This window comes from Myotis myotis, unplaced genomic scaffold, assembly GCF_014108235.1.
Source record: "Myotis myotis isolate mMyoMyo1 unplaced genomic scaffold, mMyoMyo1.p scaffold_m19_p_12, whole genome shotgun sequence".
Lineage (NCBI taxonomy): Eukaryota > Metazoa > Chordata > Mammalia > Chiroptera > Vespertilionidae > Myotis > Myotis myotis.
In genome coordinates this window covers 7,393,600-7,416,035 of record NW_023416316.1, presented here as the reverse complement: position 1 = coordinate 7,416,035, position 22,436 = coordinate 7,393,600, and the positions used below count along the sequence as shown (strand labels likewise).

At 43.0% G+C, this 22,436-nt stretch overlaps 2 protein-coding genes across 7 annotated transcripts in view; one reads left to right on the top strand and one right to left on the bottom strand.

The window, feature by feature from the left end:
* The window catches only part of DENND1A (DENN domain containing 1A), a 465,276-nt gene that overhangs the window by 137,319 nt on the left and 305,521 nt on the right, over positions 1-22,436 (bottom strand). For all 6 annotated transcript variants that reach the window (XM_036329707.1, XM_036329706.1, XM_036329703.1 and 3 more), the window contains one exon: positions 1,475-1,600. In XM_036329707.1, coding sequence (XP_036185600.1) covers positions 1,475-1,600 — 126 coding nt within the window. The remainder of the gene's footprint in view (positions 1-1,474; positions 1,601-22,436) is intronic.
* LOC118667658 (proteasome maturation protein-like) lies at positions 4,548-16,543 on the top strand. The gene is made up of 3 exons (XM_036331455.1): positions 4,548-4,888; positions 5,113-5,203; positions 16,229-16,543. Exons 1-3 carry the CDS (start codon positions 4,548-4,550, stop codon positions 16,541-16,543), a joined length of 747 nt encoding a protein of 248 aa, XP_036187348.1.

Below are 22,436 nucleotides of genomic sequence, written 5' to 3'. Positions count from 1 at the left end.
TGGTATGCCCAGCAATACATACCAAGACTCAGCCGCCTCTGGATTCTAGACATACTCATGGCAACGATAGGATCACTGTGAGAGTGGACTACTCATGTCTGTCAGTTCTCAGCTTCCCAAGGAAAGGACTGAGCCAGTTGCCTCATCCTCATTTCAGAGATGGGAAGATGACAGTATTTTCCTTGAATTCTATCAGCTCTCAAAACAACACCATACCTGGCTGGTTTGGCCGGGCCCAAGGTCAGGACCAAGAATCAGAGCCACCTCCCTCAGAGACAAGCAAGACATGATGAACTTGCTTTAAACCGAAGGGCCTTAGAGGACCCTTTAGGAAGCAGAGTGCATACCCCCTTCTGTTATGTGACCATGACCGTGCCTGAAGCACAGGCAGCAGAGAGTCAGGCCTCAGTGCTGATGGAAGATGAGGAGCAAGGAGGGTAGTGGCATTTGGCTGCTGCTCCCTGCGCACCACCACCCTGGCCACGTCACAGAGAGTGTGACCTGGCTGAAGAAAAAGCACGGAATCTGCTATTGCTCTGTGTCTCACTTAGACACATGATGGAGTCATAGTGATAAGAAAACGTCCTTACCCTACAGGCAGTGTGACTCACTCCAACTAGGCTGGCCGGGCTACCATCGCTCCTGAGAGAAAGGGGCTCTCAGCCAGGTTCCCCTCCGAAGTTCTCTGCTCCATGGAGTGACCCAGGCCCCTGGGCCAATTTCTCCATTCTCCTTGGCCAAGAGTAGGCTGAACAGAGGGTATCAGATGCAAACTTTTTATTGAAGTTGGGAGAGTTGGTACTTTCATTGGTTTTACGGTTCACCTGTTGTCTTCATACCTGAACAATAACTAGTTGTTATTGTTAGGGTATCACAGGCAGGCAGGCAGGGGATAGGAATGGGGCCATGGGGACTTAGAAAGGTTGAAGGGCCACAAAGGTGGATTACACTACTTTCCAGTCCTCAGCATACTTTATAGTCATTCTCACCAAGACCACCTTGGGAGCCTCTAAGAAGTGAAGCCCCCAGGATGCTTTACTTTCTCAAGGTTCCTATAGAGGACAAGGGCAGTGAGGCAGTGGGGAATCATGGCTTTGCAACCAACTGGCTCCTCCACTGCTTAGCAAGTCACATCTCTTCTCTGACCCTCAGTTTCTGTACTGGTAAAATGGAGATGATTATTGCTACCTCAGTCTTACTGTGAATCCTCAGTGAGAGCTGGGCACTGTAGCTAACAGAGGGATCTTTGCATTCACAGGAGCAGTTAGTGTGCCTCACTCATGGCCATGAGGCTTCCTTGTGCTAAGAGGTAGGGATGCTCCCTGCCCCCGTCCCCCCCAACCCCCATACAGATGCACAACCTCTTCTAGGTGAATTCAACAACCAGGCAAACTGCAGGTTTCTCGTGGTCCCTGAGGTATGTTTCTTAGCCCTGACCAAACATGGGTTTATAACATGCCAACAAGTTACTCACTGGCTCAATTTTCAGAGCGTTCCGGTAGCTGCCGAAGAAAGCGGCCTGGGCCTTGAGGAAAGCTCTGGCCACACCATCGCCAGTGGTGGTGGAGACCTTCTTTAGCCGGCTCTTCAGTGAAGAGATCTGGTGACCGAGAGAAAGGAGACAAGTTGAGGGCAGGGCTGGAGGAGGATGGCTGGCTAAGGGCTCTAGAAAATCCCTGGCCAGAATCGACTTGTTCCCTTGGCTGCTGGGAGAGCAAAAATGCACTCGGTGTTGGGGCAGGTTTTTGACATTTAAATGAAGGTTGCTTTTATTAGAGCATATCTAATGAAAACACAAACAAACCACTTTCTAAGCAGTTACAATGAGCCAAGTAAGTGCTTCACATTAAATTTTTAATTTAATTATTTCAGCAATCCTGCAAGGAAGAAATTAGTGTTCCCATCTTATAAGGGTGAAACAGTCTCAGAGATGTTAGATCACATGCCTGGGAACAAACTTAAGAAGTGGCCAAGTCGGAATATGAATGGGAGCCTGTCATCTGACCCTAAATTACACAAAAATTTTCAGTTCCAATTCCATTCCCTCTTCACATTATTTACAAATATCAGAATAAGTGATTTACAATACTTAATATATTATCTACCTATAGATATAAAAGGCTAATAATGCTGTGTTTGCCTGGTTGCTATGATGCACACTGATCACCAGGGGGCAGATGCTCAACGCAGGAGGTGCTGAGCTGCAGTTACTTGGTGGCAGCGGTTCTCAGGTGATGCACCCCAAAACCAGAGAGGAGGGAGCCCGATTTCTCACGGGCTGGGCGATTCCACCTTTGGCCGTGGGTTATGTTGTGGCTGGGGCACTGTCAGCCCCAAATCTGGTTTACTGCACACTTGTGTTTGCGTTCCCCACCCTTTACCACAGCAATTTTGCAGAATGCCCTCTCGCACTCCGGGACCCCTTGGGGGATGTTGGAGAGCCAGTTTCGGCCCTATCCCCGCAGGCCAGGCCGAGGGACCCCGCTCACTCTGCAGATGCCGGGGAGGGGTCACAGGGGGTTGGCTCCAGAGCATGTCCAGCCCATCTCACCCAGTCCCTGCCGGCCACCTTCTAATTAATTTCCTTTCCATGTGCATAAATCCGTGCACCAGGTCACTAGTGTATAATAAATAAATATATGTTATATAGCTCACACCTTATACTCTAAAGCAGCGGTCGCCAACCGGTGGTCCGCAGACCACTGGTGGTCCATGAGGTCTGAAAGGTTGGTGACTGCTGCTCTAAAGGAATAGTAGAAGCTTATAGATAAGCACTCACATGCTAAAATAAAATAGATAAGAAAGCCATGGCAATGGGAAAAGTAGCCAGGAACAGATTTAATATGTAAAGAGAAGCCATAAGGTATTACATAGTGGCTAGAAATGAACTTTTGACTTAAGAGCCTCCTAGTGGTCAAAGCAAAAATGGATACATAAGAAGTAGTGAGATTCTTGGGTCCATCCATGTATTACAAACAAACCAGTTACCCAGCTGAACACAGATTTTCTTGAAAGTGAGAACTAAAAGAGATTCTTCCTATGAGTTCCCAATGTACGAATGACTATGACGTGATGGCTGCTGCCTTCAATATCAGACAGCATCAAGCTTCCGGGTTTGTTTCTAATATGCCCTTCATTCATCTCAGGATTGCACAACTGCTGGGCACATCATTCACACCGTGTTCCATGTGAAAGGTGTCCCTAGAATTGTGCAATGTGGTAACCTCGAGTCATTCATTTACTCAACAAATATTCATTATTTCCTCAGTGCCTGGGACTGTGTTAGGTGTTGAGGATACAATGGTGAACAAAACTAGACATAAGCTCTGCCCTCATTAAGGTTACACTCTCGTGAGGGAAACACCAATACTGTGACATTGCTACTGTGATGAGCCTCTGACAGCTCACCAGGGAGGTCAAGTAAAGCTTCCTGGAGGGAAACAGCCTTAGACTGAAATCTGAAGGATCAGCTGAAGGAGTCATCTAGGCCAAGGGAGGGAGGAACAGTGTACCAGACATGGGGAATAGCATTTGCAAAGACCCTGTGGTGAGGAGTCCAGAGAACAAAAAGGGCTGTGGCTTCAGTGGAGAGAATGAGGGGAAGTATGGCTTAGAATGAGGTGAGAGCAGGGGTCAGAGGAGCCTGTGAGAACACTAAGGAATTTCTTCCTTTATCTTGAGAGAAATATAAAACTAATGACTGTTTTTAAGCATGTGGGCGACATTTTACAGGCACATTTCAGGAACCAGGGGCTTAGATAAAGGACTATCTAATGGCTTGACATTATCTAAGGATAAAATTAGGAATAAAATAAAAAATTAGATTCAGGTGGTCCATGAATCATCTATAAATTTTTAATACGAAGGAGTGATGACCATTTTAGGAGGCATAGGTTCCATAGCTTTCCTCAGAATCCTACATAAACAAAAACTAAAATAAAAACCATTAAGAATAACTGATCTGGGATGGACTATATATACCTTTAGAAAGGTTCCATGAACATTACTTCTTGTTACTAAGTTTTTTTTTTTAATTTTTTTTATATATATTTTATTGATTTTTTACAGAGAGGAAGGGAGAGGGATAGAGAGTCAGAAACATCGATGAGAGAGAAACACCAATCAGCTGCCTCTTGCACACTCCCCACCTGGGATGTGCCCGCAACCAAGGTACATGCCCTTGACCGGAATCGAACCTGGGACCCTTCAGTCCTCAGGCTGACGCTCTATCCACTGAGCCAAACCGGTTAGGGCTGTTACTAAGTTTTTTTTAAAAAAATATCTTTTTTTAAAAAAAAATACATTTTATTGATTTTTTTTACAGAGAGGAAGGGAGAGGGATAGAGAGTTAGAAACATCGATCAGTTGTCTCCTGCACACCTCCCACTGAGGATGTGCCCGCAACCAAGGTACATGCCCTTGACCGAAATCGAACTCGGGACCCTTTAGTTCGCAGGCCGACTCTCTATCCACTGAGCCAAACCGGCTAGGGCAAGATATATCTTATAGTAACAGAGCTGAGGGGCTGTTCGCAGAGCGAGCTGAAGATGAATACCAGAGGACCCGCATCTCAGCTGAAGGACAGTATTCCAGTTACTGAACTTTCAGCAAATGGACCTTTTGAAAGTCATGATCTTCTTCGAAAAGGTTTTCCTTGTGTGAAAAATGAGCTTTTGCCCAGTCATCTTCTTGAATTATCAGAAAAAAATTTCCAGCTCAACCAAGATAAAGTGAAATTTTCCACACTGAGAAACATCCGGGGTCTGTTTGCTCCACTAAAACTGCAAATGGAATTCAAGGCAGTGCAACAAGTCCAGTGTCTTCCACTTCTTCCACGCTCACACCTTTCACTGGGTAATTTGAGGGGTAATGATGAGACCACTGGATTTGAATACACTCCTTTTTAAAATATATTTGTACTGATTTCAGAGAGGAAGGGAGAGGGAGAGAGAGAGACATCAATGATGAGAGAGAGTCATTGATCAGCTGCCTCCTGCACACACCCCACTGGGGATTGAGCCCAAAACCTGGGCATGTGTCCTGACCAGGAATCGAACTGTGACCTCTTGGTTCATAGTTTCATGCTCAATCACTGAGCCACCATAACTGGGCTGAAGATACTCTTAATGACCCATCACAAAGTGCACTAATGGAGGAATCACACTTGATGGTGGGATATAAACTTGGTTTAGTGCAATGCAGTGTACTGACCATGGAAATGGAGGGGCTACATTTTGTTTACAGTTTTTTACTATAATTTTATGTATACAACATTAAAAGTACTGACACATGAGAACTGCTGTCAAAAAGAAAAGATATATCTTACAGACCATAAAATTCATTCATTTAAAGTGTACAGTTCTGTGGGTTTTTTAGTGACAAGGTCATACAATGATCACTATTATCTAATTCCAGAACATGTTCTTCACCCCTAAAAGAAGACTCATTGGTAGTCACTTCTGATTCCCCACCAATCCTCTTTCCCCACCCAAGCTCTAGGTAACCACTGATCCACTTTCTGTCTCTATGGATTTGCTTATTCTGGACAGTTCATATAAACACAATCATGCAGTTATGCATGTAATCTTTTGTGAGTGACTTCTTTCACTAAGCATAATGCTCATTATGAATAAGGTTCATCCATGTTATAGCACTTATCAATACTTTATTCTTTTTCATAGGCGAATAATATTCCATTGTATGGATATACCGCATTTTATTTATTTATACATCAGTTGCTAGGCATCTTGATTACTTCTAGTTTTTGGCTATTATAAATAATGCTGCTATAAATATTCATGTATAAGCCAAAAGGACACATGGAACACAGTGCTTAGCACATAGTAGGCCATCAATAAGTGTTTACTGAGTACAGGGGAAAGAATCCTGTTTTGTTGTTGTGGGGGGCGTACCATATGCTTGGACAGTCAACAGAGTGTAGGTAGGACTGACATTCTCCTCTGGTAAGTCAGAAGGACGGGAACATGCGCTGAGAGGGTGGTCACCCCATCTCTGTTTGGAGGCAGACCAAGGGAAACAATTTTCCTCTGGAAGCAGTTTGGACTTTGCCTCAACATCTGAGTGTAAATACCTGGTTTATGTGACCTTCCCTATTCTGGGACCTATGAGCCCCTGAATCATAGCGGTGGGTGCTCCATGAGAAGCAACGCAGGCCATTTGGCACCCAGGCCGACTGCCATGGGCTTTCAACCCGAAATAGCAATGTGAAAAAGACACATGCTTTTTAAAAAAATTGTTGACACTATAACAGATGTCTCCCATCCCCTGCTCCTCCCCTCTTAGCCCTTCTTCACCCAGGTCCTTCCCCCACCTTCCGGCCTTCACCACACTGTTGTCTATGTCCATGGTCTATGCATATATGAATATATGTTCTTTGGTTAATCTCTTCCAGTCCCCCACAACCCCCACCCCTCTGAGATCTGTAAGTCTGTTCCATGCATCCATGCCTCTGGTCCTACTTTGTTCATCAGTTTATTTTGTTCATTAGATTCCACATAAGTGAGATCATATGGCATTTGTCTTTCTCTGACTTGCTTATTTCGCTTAGCATAATAATCTCCAGGTCCATCCATGCTGTTGTAAAGGGTAAGAGTTCCTTCTTTTTTTTTAACAGCCACATAGTATTCCAAAGTGTAAATGTACCACTGTTTTTTTATCCACTCATCTACTGATAGGTACTTGGGCTGTTTCCAGATCTCAGCTATTGTAAATAACGCTGCTATGAACATAAGGGTGCGTATCTTCTTTCTGATTGGTGTTTCGGGATTTTTAGGATATATTGCCAGAAGTGGGATCACCGGGTCAAATGGCATTTTTAACTTTTTAGGAAACTCCATACTGTTTTCCATGATGGCTGCACCAGTCTGCATTCCCACCAGCAATGCATACATGCTTTATTAAGACGTTAAAAATACTACCCACTCCCCACCCTCCAAGTAATAAAAATCCTGTCCCTCGCGGACATTTCCATCCTTTGAAACGGTGCAAGCCACTGTCACTCTTCTTCTAGCTCCTCAAAGGCCTTGGGCCACCTGTGCCGCAGATTATTCCTCACTTAACCTTCCCTGGCCTTTCCAGTTCATTCAGGAGGTGTTTAATTACCTAGGATTCACAAGCTGCTCTTCAGGTGAGCCTCTCCTAATGGCCTCATTACCATTTTACACAAAGAGGTAGTCGCTGATGGTAACTGAGCAAACACGAGCGTGTGCCTTCCCACCTGCCCAGCTGGTCTGAAACCAGCCAAGTGGTCCTGGGCTCTTGGTGCCCCTGTGACCACTTAGGCCAAGACTTCTGAAGACCTCTCCTCACCCTGCAACATGCGGAAGCTTTTGTCAGCACTTCAAACTTGGGAACTTCAAGTGTATACACATCTGATAACTGGTGGTAGCATTTTGTCCTTTAAATAAAACTGAGGGAAGAAATCTAAGGCTCAAATAACCCAGTCAGACATCTAAAGCTGAGCTTGCTGAGTGCTCCTGGAGGGTCTGATCAGATCCCTGACATCGGGGTGCTTTGGGCGTAAGTTGGAGGTGGCGGAAATGCGGATGAGGATGGCGTCCTGCTGTAATTAGGCATCATAGGAGGCAGGCAGAAAACAAAGGGAAGGGAGTACAGAGTTGAATTCATCAGCGTCTCCCATTGTGGATACTACAGCATCCTCCAGCCAGCCTCCCAGGACAGATTCTGATGCTGGATCCCCGACTTCTCTTTTCATTTCCACCATTCTCATGTCTTATCAACACCACCCTAACTATGTTCTGAACCTGCTCTCTCCTCTCAGAGCCCATGACCTTGGCCCTAGCCTAGGCCCTTCAGGACCATCAGTCTCTGTCCCAGACTGGTGGAGCAGTAGTTCCCTAGACAGGCTCTCTGCCTCCAGTTTCCCCTCAATGCCATCCACCCAGAGCTGTCCTAGTCATTTTGGGAAAACATGAATCTGATCAACTCAACCCCTCCTTCAGATCCTTCAATGCCCCCACCCTTGTCCACCAGGACCTTCAGAAACCATCCCAGTTCCTCAGAGCAGCCTGAGGCTTTCCTCAGTTGGCCTGGCTTCCCTCTCGCAGCCCCATGGCAAGTTGTACTCGACTGATACTGAATTTCTATTAGAAGCACATATGACTGTCCAGTCAATACACGCGCTGACAACTCAGAGGGAGCTGTCCCTGTCCCTTCCTGTCCTGCTTGAGAACATCTCTTCACCCTCTGAAAGACCAGCCAAGCGTCCACCAATGGGGCCGATGAAGTATGTTACACCACATCCTCACTATGAAGCACAGGATAGCTAACAGAATGTGGATGTAATCTGTAAACTGACATGAAAGGATGGCCACAAAATATTGCCAAATGGGAGGAAAACACGCGAACTGCAGAACAATATGTACAGCATGAAGCATTTAAGAATTATATATGTACATATCTGTAGTATAAATCTAAAATGCCATGTATCGAGCATTAACCATGCAGAGATGCTTTCTATTTTATGAACTTTTGATTGTTTTGATTATCCTTTATAAAAAAGCATATGTTACTTTTATAATAAAGAATTTAAATGAGGTATTTTTCTTTAATAGTCAAATTAAACACTGCCTTGGGTTAAGGGAAAGACGGAAGCCAGATGTCCCCTCATCTGCAAAGCCTTCCCTAACCCCTGAGACCTGGCTAATGACACTGCCTGGGCCCCTGGGACTGCATAGGTGATTCTTTGGTGAGTTGCCGTGTCTACCATCTTTCCTGCCAGTCTCCGAGTTCCCAGAAGGTCCACAGGGCCTGGTCACCCAGCAGTTTCTTCTGAATGAAAGAACAGATGGCGAGTGTTCTGACCTCTTGCAAGGCATTTCCAGTGGCTGAGCCTCTGCCTTGAGGCAGGTCTAGGATCACATTTGGTCATTAGAAGAAAGTAGTCTTAGTTGGGTAGGGTTGGGGGAGAAATTGACACTCATTCTGTCCCCTTATGCAGAAGGCCATCATTAAGATGAAAACCAAATTGCAAGGCAAATGGACCCGTGGTTGCTGAATGAGTTAACGTGGACAACTAGACCGGTCTTATACAACACTGCAAACGCAACATGTCCAATAACAAATGCAGCGTTCCCTACCCACCCGGCTCCTGTTTTACCTGGTCACTGTAGGCTCTACCTCTCAGGTCTCCTGGCTTCACCTGCTTCTCTATCCCCCTGCATTCCGCACGCAGGAGAGAGTAGAGCTTGCATCACATAAGCCAAAGTCTAAGGTTAGAAACCTGGCTTCCCTACTCTCTTAGCCTTTCTGAGCTTCAGTTTCCTCTGCTGTGAAATGAGGCATCTGCAACCAACATGCACTGTGAGGACAGAAACATATTGGGTGTAAAATGGATAATGGATGTGGCGGACTGCCTAGCTTTTTGGTATCAGTTCAGACTTCATCTTTTACCTGGACTGCAACAGCCTTTCACAACTGGTGGCCGTTCCCCTATTTCCTTTTTGGTCCAATCCATCCTTTGCATTGAACTGTCTTCCTGAAACAGCAGGTTGAATCTTATCACTCCCTTCCTCTAAAATCTGCAGCGGTTCCATGCTGCTAACATAACGCGCACACTCCTGAGCACGATGTTCAAGGCCTTCCATGGGCCCGGCTCAAGCTCCGTTTCCCACGTTGTCTTCTCTTCAATTTCAGAGGCCAAGAAATCATCCCTCGGCCTGGGATGTTCTTCATCCTACTCTCTAACAAAACCCTCCTATAAAAAAATAAATAAAAAGTAACAAAAGGCCTCTGACTCTCTGTGATGTCCTCACACAAAGAGCTCTTCCTAGGGCACACTGTCCTGGGCTCAGGCGGATGCCTCACCGTTGCAGGCCCCACGCTGAGGCTGTGCTGGGACAGAGCTGCACAGGACCAGGGCCCAGCTCCTGACATGCAGTTAAGCTCCCCCAGCCCAGCCCAAGTTAGCTTATTTCTGCTTCAAAAGGGGCTCCCGTGTTGTTTACATCACTGTCCTATCATTTAGCCTTTTGTACAACCAGAAGTTTATATATCTTCCTCCCCACTAGAATGAAAATAACCCTTGCAATTCATACTGGCTCTCAACAAATACAGAATTATTTGTCACTTGGTAGTGACTTGAGGGGGAGGGAAGGGAGAATAAGATGGCATACTGTTCATCTGTCCTCCTCTAAGACTCTCCCATCCATCTCTTTCCATCAGCACTGGCACCTTAAGATCAGTCAGCAGCTTCCCTATGGCTCTGAAGACAAACACTAAAGTCCCAGCCTGGCCTGCAAGGCTCTGAGTGATTTGGCCCCAGCCTCTTTCAGATGCGAGGTTCCTGCATCCCTGGTTTTAGTCACACCCTCCGGGTCCTAGTTGCACTGGCCTCCCTCACACCCCAAGGCCTTCACATAGGCTAGTTCCTCTGCTTGGAGAGCTCTCACTACCATCACTCCCTAGAATTCAGCACCGTCCAACAGGACTTTCCGTAAATAATCTAGCATATGTGTGATCCAACGTGGCAGCTGCAACTGAGCACTTGAAATGTGGCTAGTGTGACTCAGGAATTGAAATTTTAAATTTTACTTCATTTAAATCAATTTAAATAGTCATATGGGGATAGTGGCTAGCATGTTGGACAACGCAGGGTCCTAGATCAAGTACTACACATCCTTCAGATCTCAATATCACTTCCTCAGTCTGACCCCCTCAGACTAGATAGCGGTGCCCCATTTTATATTCTCACTATACATTTCCTTTAGGGACACACAGCGATGTGCAACAATCCAATGTCTGTCTCTCTCTTCTATTAGATCGAGCACTTAGGAAGGCAGGGACCATGAGCATCCTCAGCGCGGAACCTCAAGTAGAGGGACAGTTCTTCTAAATGTTTGGCTCAAGTCAGCCTGTGCAGGGGCCTCTGAGGAGGTGCATTACTTGCTCAGTGTCAGATTTGGAGTTTAAAGATTTTTGTTGGACAATTCAGACACCCAGCAGCAGCTGGGAGGGGGCAATAGAATTACACTTTCATTATGCCTTTAAAAAATGGCCCTCAAGGACTAAGGTAAATGGATTATTCCTTTCCTGAATAAAGCAGGTGTCAGGGCTCTGTTACAGGGTCTCCTGGAAGATGTCTGGGTGTGGACAGGGGCGGAGGGACTACTTACTGCTGCGCTGTCCTGTCCTTGGGGCACATCTACACCAGCTCCCCCTGCTGTCTTCGCACAGACACGGTGTTATCTACCTGTGCCTTGATTAGTTCTTGCCTTGATTAGAAGCAAAAAGTCTTGCTATGTAAAGGCAATCCCACTTAATTCTCTTTCCCAGTAATAGTTTCTGGGAAAACCAGGAATTTACCAGGAAAAAGGATCAGGAACTAGCATTTATGAAGCATCCCACTAGATACCAACTGCCGTGACAGGTGTTTTCATACCCAGCACTGTATGGAAATTTCAGCACCACTGTGCTAGGCAGGAGTTATCCCCATTACAGAGATGAGGAAAGTGGGCCCCAGCCTCACGTCACACAGTCGGTAGCTGGTGGCTGGTGCAGCAAGGGGCAGAGGCCAATGCCAAGCCCAAGCCTCTCTTCCTCTGAAGTCGGTGTTATTCCATTATTTCTCACTGTTGCCAGGATTTCTTAGGTTAGCAAATTGGGTTTGTCCATGATACTGGTTTATTTCCCCCCAACTTAATATATCTCCATTATTGCTTCCTCTCACTCCTTGCTTTTCTGTTTCTTGAGAACATGGTTGTACCTTGACCTCAGTTGGCTTTAATTGCTTCTTCTGCATCCCATTTTCCCCTCAAAGTTACTGTTCTCCATGGGGGAGTGGGGACTGTGCTAGTTAGGCGGCGCTTGGAGCTGGAGCTGGCTCTGACCTCAGGGGCCCAGGTCTCTGCTCCCTCTGTCTCTCCTGACATCTCACGGGCTGAGTATTAAGTCAGAAAGTTAGAAGCAAGCATTACAATACTAAGCAGCTTTTTTTTTTTTTTTTTGGCAGACAAAAGGATTAATTTTCATTATGTGAAGGCTACTTCACTTTGTGCTGTAATGGCTGTGTTGAGCATGCTATGAACAAACTATAAGTTCTTAGGACAATATTCTTGGAGTAAAAAATACAATTTCAAAACAAAAACAAAAAGACCCATTTCCACTATCTGCCAAATAAAGCTCGGGAGGAGTGTGGCACAAACACTGCAGCTCTCCCCACGTGTTAACCCCTACCTCAGCATTTTATCCTGAGACACACAGCAGCAAAGACTTGCATTTTTCTATTTGTAAAGCTTATCTTCCTCCATACACTTTTTTATTTTTGCCCAGAGGAAGTGAAATTGTCTTTGTTTTCCCTATAAAACAATTTAACTTCAAAACACACACACACACACACACACACACACCTTTCTTAATGCAGCTGAAAATCTGCCCAAGCTCTAGGAAGATGGACTCAAAGTAAATGTGTATTTAAATTACTAGGTGGTCATTCAATAAAAAGATTATTTCTAACCAAATATGTGCATGCACGTATGCCTATATATATATATATATATATATATATATATATATATATATATATGTATCTGGGAGTGTTTTCAAAGAAGGGTTTTCTCCCCATACTTCTGGCAGTTTTTAAGTTTAAAGGTCAGATCTACACCATCACCATGTTTCACAATGCAATCTGTGCAGTGCCGCGTAATGAAATGGTTCAGTAAAGGTGCTCGTGGAAATTCTTTTAATTAGGTCTAAGGCTTTTCAGTTGTCAACATGAATAAACCAAGAGCCATTCTCTTGCAAACACAATACGCAAAATAAAAATGTAAGTTACCTTTGAAAAAACAGAGATGCACTTGCAAAAGGAAAGTTATACATGGATTTTTTCTTCTTTACAACATACCCTCTACCAATTAAAAAAACACACACCAGATCTTTCAACAACAACATGGACAGCAAATCAAAAATAAAGGGGCTGCTCTATTTCTAATGAACTAGGACACCATGCCTGGTTCTAATGAAAAGTGTTTGGAAGAAGACTCAAGTTAATCATAACTAAAACTGTTTATCAAGAGACTAATGGCTTTCTTTGTGAGCAAAGGCCACCTTCCCATTTAACTACAATTAATTCCACAGATCAGTGGTATTTCAGTCAGACATGTGATAGTCCATAATGACTCCTGCAAATTGAATGTTATCTATTAAAAATGCACCAAAATGCACTTTTCCCCTCCGCACCACTATCTGAGGCCCAAAAGCTGAGCATATCACAGCAGGAACATCAAGACTTGCTTTTCAAAGCTGTGTTGACAAAATAAACTACTTGGATTTGGATTTTTTTTTTTTAGCTGTCAGTTCAAAGCTGAATCTAGGGATTGAAATATGCAAAATGAAAACTCTAAGAAAATGGTAAGGTTGTTTGGGGAAGTTGGATTGTATTTGCATTGAGTTCTGATGGAAAAAACAAAACTAAATAAAGGACTCAAATCACCTCCAGTTCAGATTTACAGATACAAGTTGTTCATAAAAGCCAGTTGGCCTGAGAATTGCCATGGAATGGGGGAATCAAATGGAGAAATGGCAGCATGTAATAAGCAGGTGTAATAAATCAATGCATTGACTAATTAACCAATTACTGAATGAATGTGTAGCAAACCCTGAGCATGAGGTACATACAATACCCAACAAATAATATGTTGGTTTACACTGGATTCCAATGGACCTGAGTTCAAATCCTGAGTCAGCTGCTATTAACTGGATGGGGTAAAGTAACTACCATTACTTTTTAAAGGATTGTTATGTAGATTAAATATTAAGCTTTTCGCCAAGGCCAGCGTGGCTTGGTTGGAGTGTTGTTCTATACAAGGAAAGGTTGTGGGGTTCAATTCTCAGTCAGGTCACATACCTACGTTGTGGTATTGATGGTACAGGAAGGCAACCACTCAATTTTTCTCTCTCTCTCTCTCTCTCTCTCCCTTCTACCCTCTCTAAACTCAATAAGCATGTCCTTGGGTGAAGATTTAAAAAATAAGTCAAGCCCAGACAGCATGACTCAGTGGTTGAATATTGACCTATGAACCAGGAGGTCAGGGTTCGATTCCCAGTCAGGGCATATGCCCAGGTTGCGGGCTTGATACCCAGTGTGGGGCATGCAGGAGGCAGCTAATCGAGGATTCTCAATGATCACTGATGTTTCTAGCTCTCTCTTCCTCTTCCTCCCTCTCTGAAATCAATAAAAATATATTTTTAAAAAAGTCAAGATTTCCAATGCACCAAGCACAATGGCTGGCACACAGTTGAAGCCTAATAGGTGGTGCCTATTCTTCCATGCTAGCTCAACTCCAAAGTCAAAACTACCCAAGCCATTATTTTAGCATAAAAAACGAATGATGGGCTCACAATGAACATTTTCTAGGGCATCAATTACTGAAATGTCACTCATTATGCTAAGCCTGGTGGGTTTATTTAGTGACCTGAACTCGGGTGTGTATTTGGGAGTTAATGAAGTGCCTGGTGTTTACACAGATAAAAGCAGGATTTGTCTCAGCAGCAATCTGGGCTGAATGGATATAGATCTCCTAGCTAGGGATACGGCCAGGACGGATCCAGGGTGGATCACATGGATGCAGCCACATGGAGTGAGATATCTCCCAAGGGGATTTGGGCATCTCCACCTCCTCAGGGGAGAAAATACAGGAAGGGGGGTGGGAAGTGTGTATAATAGATGTGTTTCACAGTGTCCCTGCTGTGATGAACAACTTGATCCACTTACAGTTCCAAACACATGATGCATAAAAGAGCTGACAGAAATTCAATTCTTCAAAGAAAAGCATCTGCTCTCTAGTGGGAACGGCCAAATATTAAGCAGTTTTAAGGCAGGGCAAAGACCTAGAGGAGCACACTTCATTATCTGGATAGCCAGAGTAGAGAAATGCAGAGGATTACAAACGAACGAAAAAGTAGCCGAGATTCCACGCATTAATTACCCAGAGTAAAATGATTCAAGTTGAATCTTTGTTACGACAAATATTAAACCCAGCTGTGTTTATGTAGCAGTTGTGAAAAAGAAGAAAAAAAGAAATGCGTGTACAATATCTGTGAGCTCTGCCAGTTAATTGAATTTGCTGGCAGCACTTCCTCTACCACGAGCCAAACATCCTCAAAGATAAAATGTAGCTTTTAAACAGACCTGGGGAAAACGGAATCAAGAAATTTCAACCATTAAAACACAACTCTTTACTGGTATGAAAGTAAAGTAAAATTCAGTAATGAAAGGAAGGAAGTCTCTTAAACATTTACTGCATTCCAAAGCTTGGAGCTGCGGTTTATTGCTGAGGTCTCTTCTGATGTCCCACAGTGCTCCTGCTCCAGCGTCTTTAATGAAGTCCCATAAACTCCCATAAAATACTCGATTGTTGACAAATCATGCACACACACTCAGGGCAAGGCCCACTGGGCCACGATGGTCCTTCCCTTCCTGTCTGAAATTAGTAAGTCATGGGGTGGACACTCCTGGTGAGTGGTCCAACAAGAACAGAGACCTCCAGGCAATCCTTTTAAAGGATGAAGGATGAAAGACTGGACACCTGTAAGAATTCCTTTCAGCAAACTGTCCCCTGACCCCAAGTCCAATATCAGTAGTTTGGGGTGAGGGGCAGCTTTGGCCAGATTCTTGGAAGCAGAGAAGCAACAAGATGTTGGGTCCAACACTCAACCTTCAGTCTGGGACTCAGTGCAGTGCAGATCTTATCCCATCATTCCTTGGCTTAATTATCTTAGTTCAGTGGTTCTCAACCTTGGCTGCACATTAGAATCACCTGGGAATCTTTTTAAAAATCCTGATTTCTGGACCTCATCCTCCAGAAATTCTGTTTCTTTGTTATGGGGTGAGGCCACAATATTAGTAACAAAGAAACAGAATTTCCGGAGGATGAGGCCCAGAAATCAGGATTTTAAAAAGATTCCCAGGTGATTCTAATGTGCAGCCAAGGTTGAGAACCACTGTCTTGGTTGATTCCCCACTGCCCAAAATATGAAGCTCAAATGTGTGTTTTTAACAGAAGGCCACTCCTAATCTGGTCCCTCCTGTCTACTTCTTTGGTTTCACCTTTTGTCCCTCCCAACCACCCACCCTATGTTCCAGCTGGACTAAACGATTAATCCCTGCCCAAACACATCCACTTTTGTTCACACCTCCAGCCTCTATTCGTTCTGTTCCCGCCTCCCAGTATGCTCCTCTCTCCTTTTCCAGGAACAGAGGCTGTTTCCTGCACATCTCCATGTTCCTAAGGCCCAACACACTGAGCCTACAGCCAAAAAACTCTTGGCTGGAAAAATAATCTCCATTCCTGAACTGGCTGTAGATCTGCCCATTTGGGATACTGAACCAGAAGTGTCCGGGGCTCCTGCAGATGGAGGCGAAGCTGCTGGTGTGAAGTGTAAGCGGGTAGGAAAGCAGCAAGAGATGTGCCAGGAGAGGGAGGCAGACTGGATCATAAAGGGCCATATTCTGGAGTTCGAATTTCACCCAGAGGGAGAACAGGGAGCCATTAAATGGTTTAAATAGGGGAGTGATATATGCATGTTCCATAATATTCCTTCATTTATAGCAAGAGAATGGCCTGGGATTGGAGAAGTGGGGGCAAGACTGGCAGTCTGTCCTTCCATTAGCTCTGTGACTCACTGAGAATGAGGTTCATGTCTTAATCATCTCTGCGTGCATGTACCCAGTGCAAAGCACAGCACATAGTAGGTGTTCAGAAAATGGCTGGTTTATTAAATATATTAGACAAAACTGTACATATTTGAAGTATAATGTGGTGATTTGACATAAATGTTATGAAATAATCACAAGTCATTAATTAACATGTCTGTTACTTCAGTTATCTTTTTTTTGTATTATTGACATGGTCACTACGCTATATAGTAGATCCTCAGAACATATTCATGTTATAACTGAAAGCTTGCCCCTTTAACCAACATCTCTACATAGAAAATCCCTGTTGAACAAATAAACATTCTGCCAGCGAACACTAACAATATATGCTTTCACAGGGCACAAGCAGTACTTAAGACTACAAGGCCTATACACACAAAGATTTACCATATTTTTCCATGTATAAGACGCTATTTTTTTCTAAAATCGTTAGACTGAAAATTGAGGTGCATCTTATACACGGAAGTCAGCCGAAGAGGGAGCCACACTGGTGCGTAGCTGCCCATACCTTGTCAAATAGGCTTTCTCCAATCACGAGCCTTATTGTTACTGATGTCAGCTGATGCTGTAATTGGAGGTGGAGGTGGGGAGTGCGCAGATGCAACAGAGACTGGAGCATTTGAGCCCATAAAGATGTCAAAAAAATAAGAAGATAAATACCGGTAAGCGATGGTCTTACTCTGCAAAATTCAAACTGAATGTAATCAGCTATGCAAGAGAGCATGGAAAGAGAGCCGCAGAGAGACAAGTTGGACCTCCCCCCACTGAGTGTATGACCAGACAGTGGAGAAAACAGGAAGAACAACTTCTTACGATGCCAAAAAAGAAGAAGGCCTTCAGAGGAAAACCAGCCACATGGGCAAACTTGGAACAGAGGCTTAAAACTTGGATTATGGAGCAGTGCCAGAGTGGCTTATGTGTGTCAACCAAGCTTATTCATTGTCAGGCAAGAATGTTTGCAAGCGAAATGAACATTGTTGATTTTACAGGAAAGGCAAAATGGTGCTTCAATTTCATGAGGAGAGAAGGACTGGCCATGAGAACACAAACAAAGTTAGCTCAGAAAATGCCACCAGTTTATGAGGATGATCTCACATATACTGAGTGGCCATATTATTATGACCACCTGGCGTTTGTAGGCAAATTAGCTATAATTTTGCGCTGAAGTTGCTAGAGGGCCAGACCATTATAAATAGGGATGCAGGTTATTTACCACGATAGTAGAAGTGATTTTTTTCTGAAGATATGAGTAAACAACACAATTTAACAGCCTTTGAACATGGGAGATACACACACACACACTGAGTGGCCAGATTATTATGACCACCTGACATTTGTAGGCAAATTAGCCGTACACTGCATCGTATGGGATATGGAAGCCGAAGGACAGTTCGAACACCTTTGCTGTCTGCGGTTACCAAGATAAAACGTCTCCGATTCGCAAAGGAACACAAGGATCGGACAGTCAAGCATTGGAAAAAAGTCATGTGGTCCGATGAATCACGTTTCCAGTTGCATCACGCAGATGGCAGAGTGAGAATTTGGCGGAAACAGCATGAAAGCATGCATCCCACATGCATGAGTACAAACCTTCAAGCTGGTGGGCGCAGTGTTATGGTTTGGGGCGTGTTTTCCTGGCATGATTTGGGCCCTTTAATTCGTGTGGAACAACGTCTGAATAGCACAACATACCTGAGTATCGTTGCTGATCAAGTTCATCCTATCATGTTGATGTCATATCCCAATGGAGATGGCTTCTTCCAACAAGATAATGCACCATGCCATGGTGCTCGTATTGTGCAGGAGTAGTTTCAAGAACATGAGGGAGACTTAACCTTGCTTAGGTGGCCCCCACAATCACCAGATCTCAATCCAATTGAGCATTTGTGGGACGAAGTTAAAAGAGCCATCAGGCAGCTGGTTCCACAACCATCAAATCTCACAGAACTGGACAGTGCTATCCATCAGGCATGGTGTCAGATTCCTCGCATCACCTTTCAACATCTCGTGGAGTCAATGCCAAGAAGGCAAAAGGTGGCCCAACAAAATACTGATGGGGTGGTCATAATAATCTGGCCACTCACGTTCAAATATATCCCACGTTCAAAGGCTGTTAAATCATGTTGTTTACCCATATCTTCAGGAAAAAATCACTCCTACTGTCATGGTAAACAACCTGCTTCCCTATTTATAATGGTCTGGCCCTCTAGCAACTTCAGCACAAAATTATAGCTAATTTGCCTACAAACGTCAGGTGGTTATAATAATCTGGCCACTCAGTGTATATAGACAGTGACTCCAAAGACAGCAGTGATACAATAGAAGTTGAAGAAATTGATGTGGGGAAACACGGGACTTGGTTGGAATGTCTGTAAGGAGGATTCTCTGAAAGGTCAGGGGCCTCTGAGGGCACCTTGCTGAAGGCGGCAGCCCCTACCTTGACTTTTCCAAACAAGTCCAGTCCCTTGGGGTGTTTTGCTAGAATATCTATGTTTAGTCTTTTAGACCCGACATTGTAGAAGCATATACTTTCTCAAGAATGCTTACCTCGCTAATTGTATCTAGAGCTTAATTTAGTTCAAGTTGTTATGACAGTAAAAGCGAAAGGAGGCAGGCAAACGGGGCTACTTGGTGGCGATAGCCAAGTAGTGCCTTAGCCCTCTTTCACAGGAACATGTGTTAAAGTAATCATTCATCTGTCGCTAAGGGTCTGCTGCTCAGCCCTGGCAATTGATATGTCTGGAACTAACAGTGATGAAGAAGAAAGCAATGATGCAACAGAGGCTGAATAAACGATATGTTGCATAATATCATAGTAGTGGTATGTAAACATTACCTGCGGTAATTACTAAATAAAAATGTGTTCTGTTTTATGTTTAAAATATTGATTTCTTAATTTTGGGTTGGAAAAGCTGGGAGCATCTCATACATGGGGGCATCTTATACATGGAAAAATATGGCATATTATATAATGTATTCAGTATAATCAAAGTCTGCCCATCTTCCCAGCCAGCATTTTTTTCTTCCTATTGGGATTTTAAGAATGGTTGTTTTTATTTGTTTGTAAAGTTTACTATTAGTTAGACATTTTGCAAAAGGCAGATTGCTTAGGCCAGACAGTGTGTGCCATCTAGCCCTTTACTTCTGGGATCAAAAGCATTGTTGACTCACAAGGACAGCACACCAGCTCCCAGGAGGCCCTGAGGCAGCATCTTGAGAGTGTGGGGTACTCCAGAGGACAGGCAGCAAGCAGACCCTGGGCTTATGTGCACTGGCCCTTTTGAACCAGTTTTGCCTTTGGACTCCCAAAGACATGATATAGCCCAATAATTCCACTAGAACTCTAGTGCTATAACAGAAGGATTTCCCATGTGCTTTGAGAATACAAAGGACAGAGTGATTAATTACTGAGGGAGGGGCAAGGACAAAGACTAGAAGACTGATCAGAGTTGGATAACACTGAAGACAAGGCACGCAATTAGGAAGTCATTGCCAATTCTTCAGTTTCCCAGCAGAGGAGGGAAGTATAGGGTCACATGACTTGCTGGCCCTAACTCAGGAGATCAGAATATCTACACATACACTTCAATGAAAAAAATTAACATTATATAATTAAAATTATTTTTCAAAAGGAAGTGCTAACTTTCGTTTTTACCTTTCATGATGTTTGATTTCTCTTTTTTCTTTTATAGTGTGTGCTTTTTGGTGTCTTATCTAATAACTCTTGCCTCATGAAGGTTTTCTCCGATATTTTCTTCTATTCATTTTATACTTTTTGTTTCTATGTTTAGGACTATAATTTATTTTGAACCAGTATGTGCATGAGGTAAAAGTCAAGATTCATTTTTACCATATGGATATCCAATTGTTCCAGTAGCATTTGTTGGCAAAACACACACACACACAAAACTATCCTTTCTCTATTGAATTACTTTGACTATATATTTGTTGAAAATCAACTGACCATTTATGTGTAGGTCTAATTCTGAACTGTTTTTTCTGTTCTACTGAATGGTATGTCCAGCTACATTTACTATAACTTTATAGTAAGTCTTAAAAGTAGATAATATAAGTCCTGGACCTTTGTTCTGTTTCAACATTGTTTTGGCTATTCTAGATCTTTTGCATAGTCATAGGTATTTTAAAATCAGCTCATCAAGTATTTTTTCCCCCTTCTAAAGCCATCTGGAATTTGGATTGGGATTATAGTGAGTTTATAGATTAATTAAGGAAACATTAACATCTTAAAAATACTGAGTCTTCTAATCCAAAATATGGAATATCTCTCCATTTGTTTAGGTTTTTTCATTTTTTTTTCTCAGAAATGTTTTATAGTTTTCACTATACAAATCTTGCACATATTTTGGTAAATTTATTCCTAATTATTTCATGTTTTGTTTGCTATTTTAAATGGTACTTTAAAATTTTCATTTTCAATTGCTCATTACTAGTATATAAAAATACATTTGAATTTTTGTATACTGACTTTATCCTGCATACTTTCTAAATTCATTTAATAGGATTTTCCAAATATGTGATTATGTTGTCTAAGTAAAGACAAATTTTCTTCCTTTCTAATCTTTAGGGCTTTTATTTTTCTTGTCTTAGTAAACTGATTAGAACCTCCAGTAAAACGCGGAATAGAAATGATAAGAGCAGACATCCTTTTTTTGTTCTCATTCACATGGGGAAAGCATTTAGTCTTTCACCATTAAGTGTGATGTAGATTCTTCCTACATGCTCTTTTTTATTTTAAAATTTTTATTGATTTTTACAGAGAGACAGAGATTTGTTGTTCCACCCATTCATGCACTCATTGGTTGATTTCTGTATGTGTCCTGACCAGGGATTGAACCTGCGATCTTCCTGTATTAGGATGATGCTCCAACCGAGCTACCCAGCCAGGGCTTTTCCTAGATGCTCTTTATCACAATGAGGACATCTGGTTTGCTAAGAGCTTTTATTATGAACAGGTGTTGATTTTTTCCTAAAATACTTTTTTGGCATATGTTTTGATATAGTTTACCTTTCTTAGTCTGTTGCTATAGTAAATCACATTGATTGATGTATAAGGTATATTGGTCGGCAGTTTTCTTGTAAATTCTTTGTTTGGTTGTCATGTCAGGGTAATGCTGATCTCATAAAATAAGGTGGGCAGTACCGTGATCTCCTGATTCATAGGTTGACACTCAACCACTGAGCCATGCCTCCCGGGCTCATTGTGGGAAAGTTTTAATTACAAATTCAACTTTCTTTAATAAAAACAGTGCTATTTTTCTATTTTTTCTTGAGTCACTTTTTGTAATTTGTGTATTTCAAGGAATTTGTTCATCTAACTTATAAAAAGTACATAAAATTGTTCATAACATTTCCTTATTTCTTTTTAAAAATATACTTTAAAAATTTATTTTTCAATTAGGTGTATAATGTCTACACTTTTTAATGCAATGTTTATCTTATTTTTAATTGACTTTATTGGGGGTGACATCCTATCTAATAAAAGAGAAACATGGTAATTAGCGTACGACCGCTACCCTTCCCATTGGCTAATCAGCGAGATATGCAAATGAACTGCCAGCCAAGATGGCGGTCAGCAGCCAGGCAGCTTGAAACTAACATAAGGCTTGCTTGCTTCAGTGACGGAGAACTCCAACGTTCCCCGCCTGCCTTGCCGGCCTCTGAGCCTGCAGTTTGAAACATTGTTACAAATATAGAAGCTAAACAAAACCCCAGAAACCTGCTT

Excerpts from the sequence above, each read along its gene's own strand:
- LOC118667658 (XM_036331455.1), top strand. The coding sequence starts at position 4,548 with ATGAATACCAGAGGACCCGCATCTCAGCTGAAGGACAGTATTCCAGTT. Across the intron at positions 4,889-5,112 it reads AATGATGAGACCACTGGATT|TGAAGATACTCTTAATGACC; the intron begins TGAATACACTCC and ends CCATAACTGGGC. Across the intron at positions 5,204-16,228 it reads TTGGTTTAGTGCAATGCAGT|GAACAGAGGCTGTTTCCTGC; the intron begins GTACTGACCATG and ends CTCCTTTTCCAG.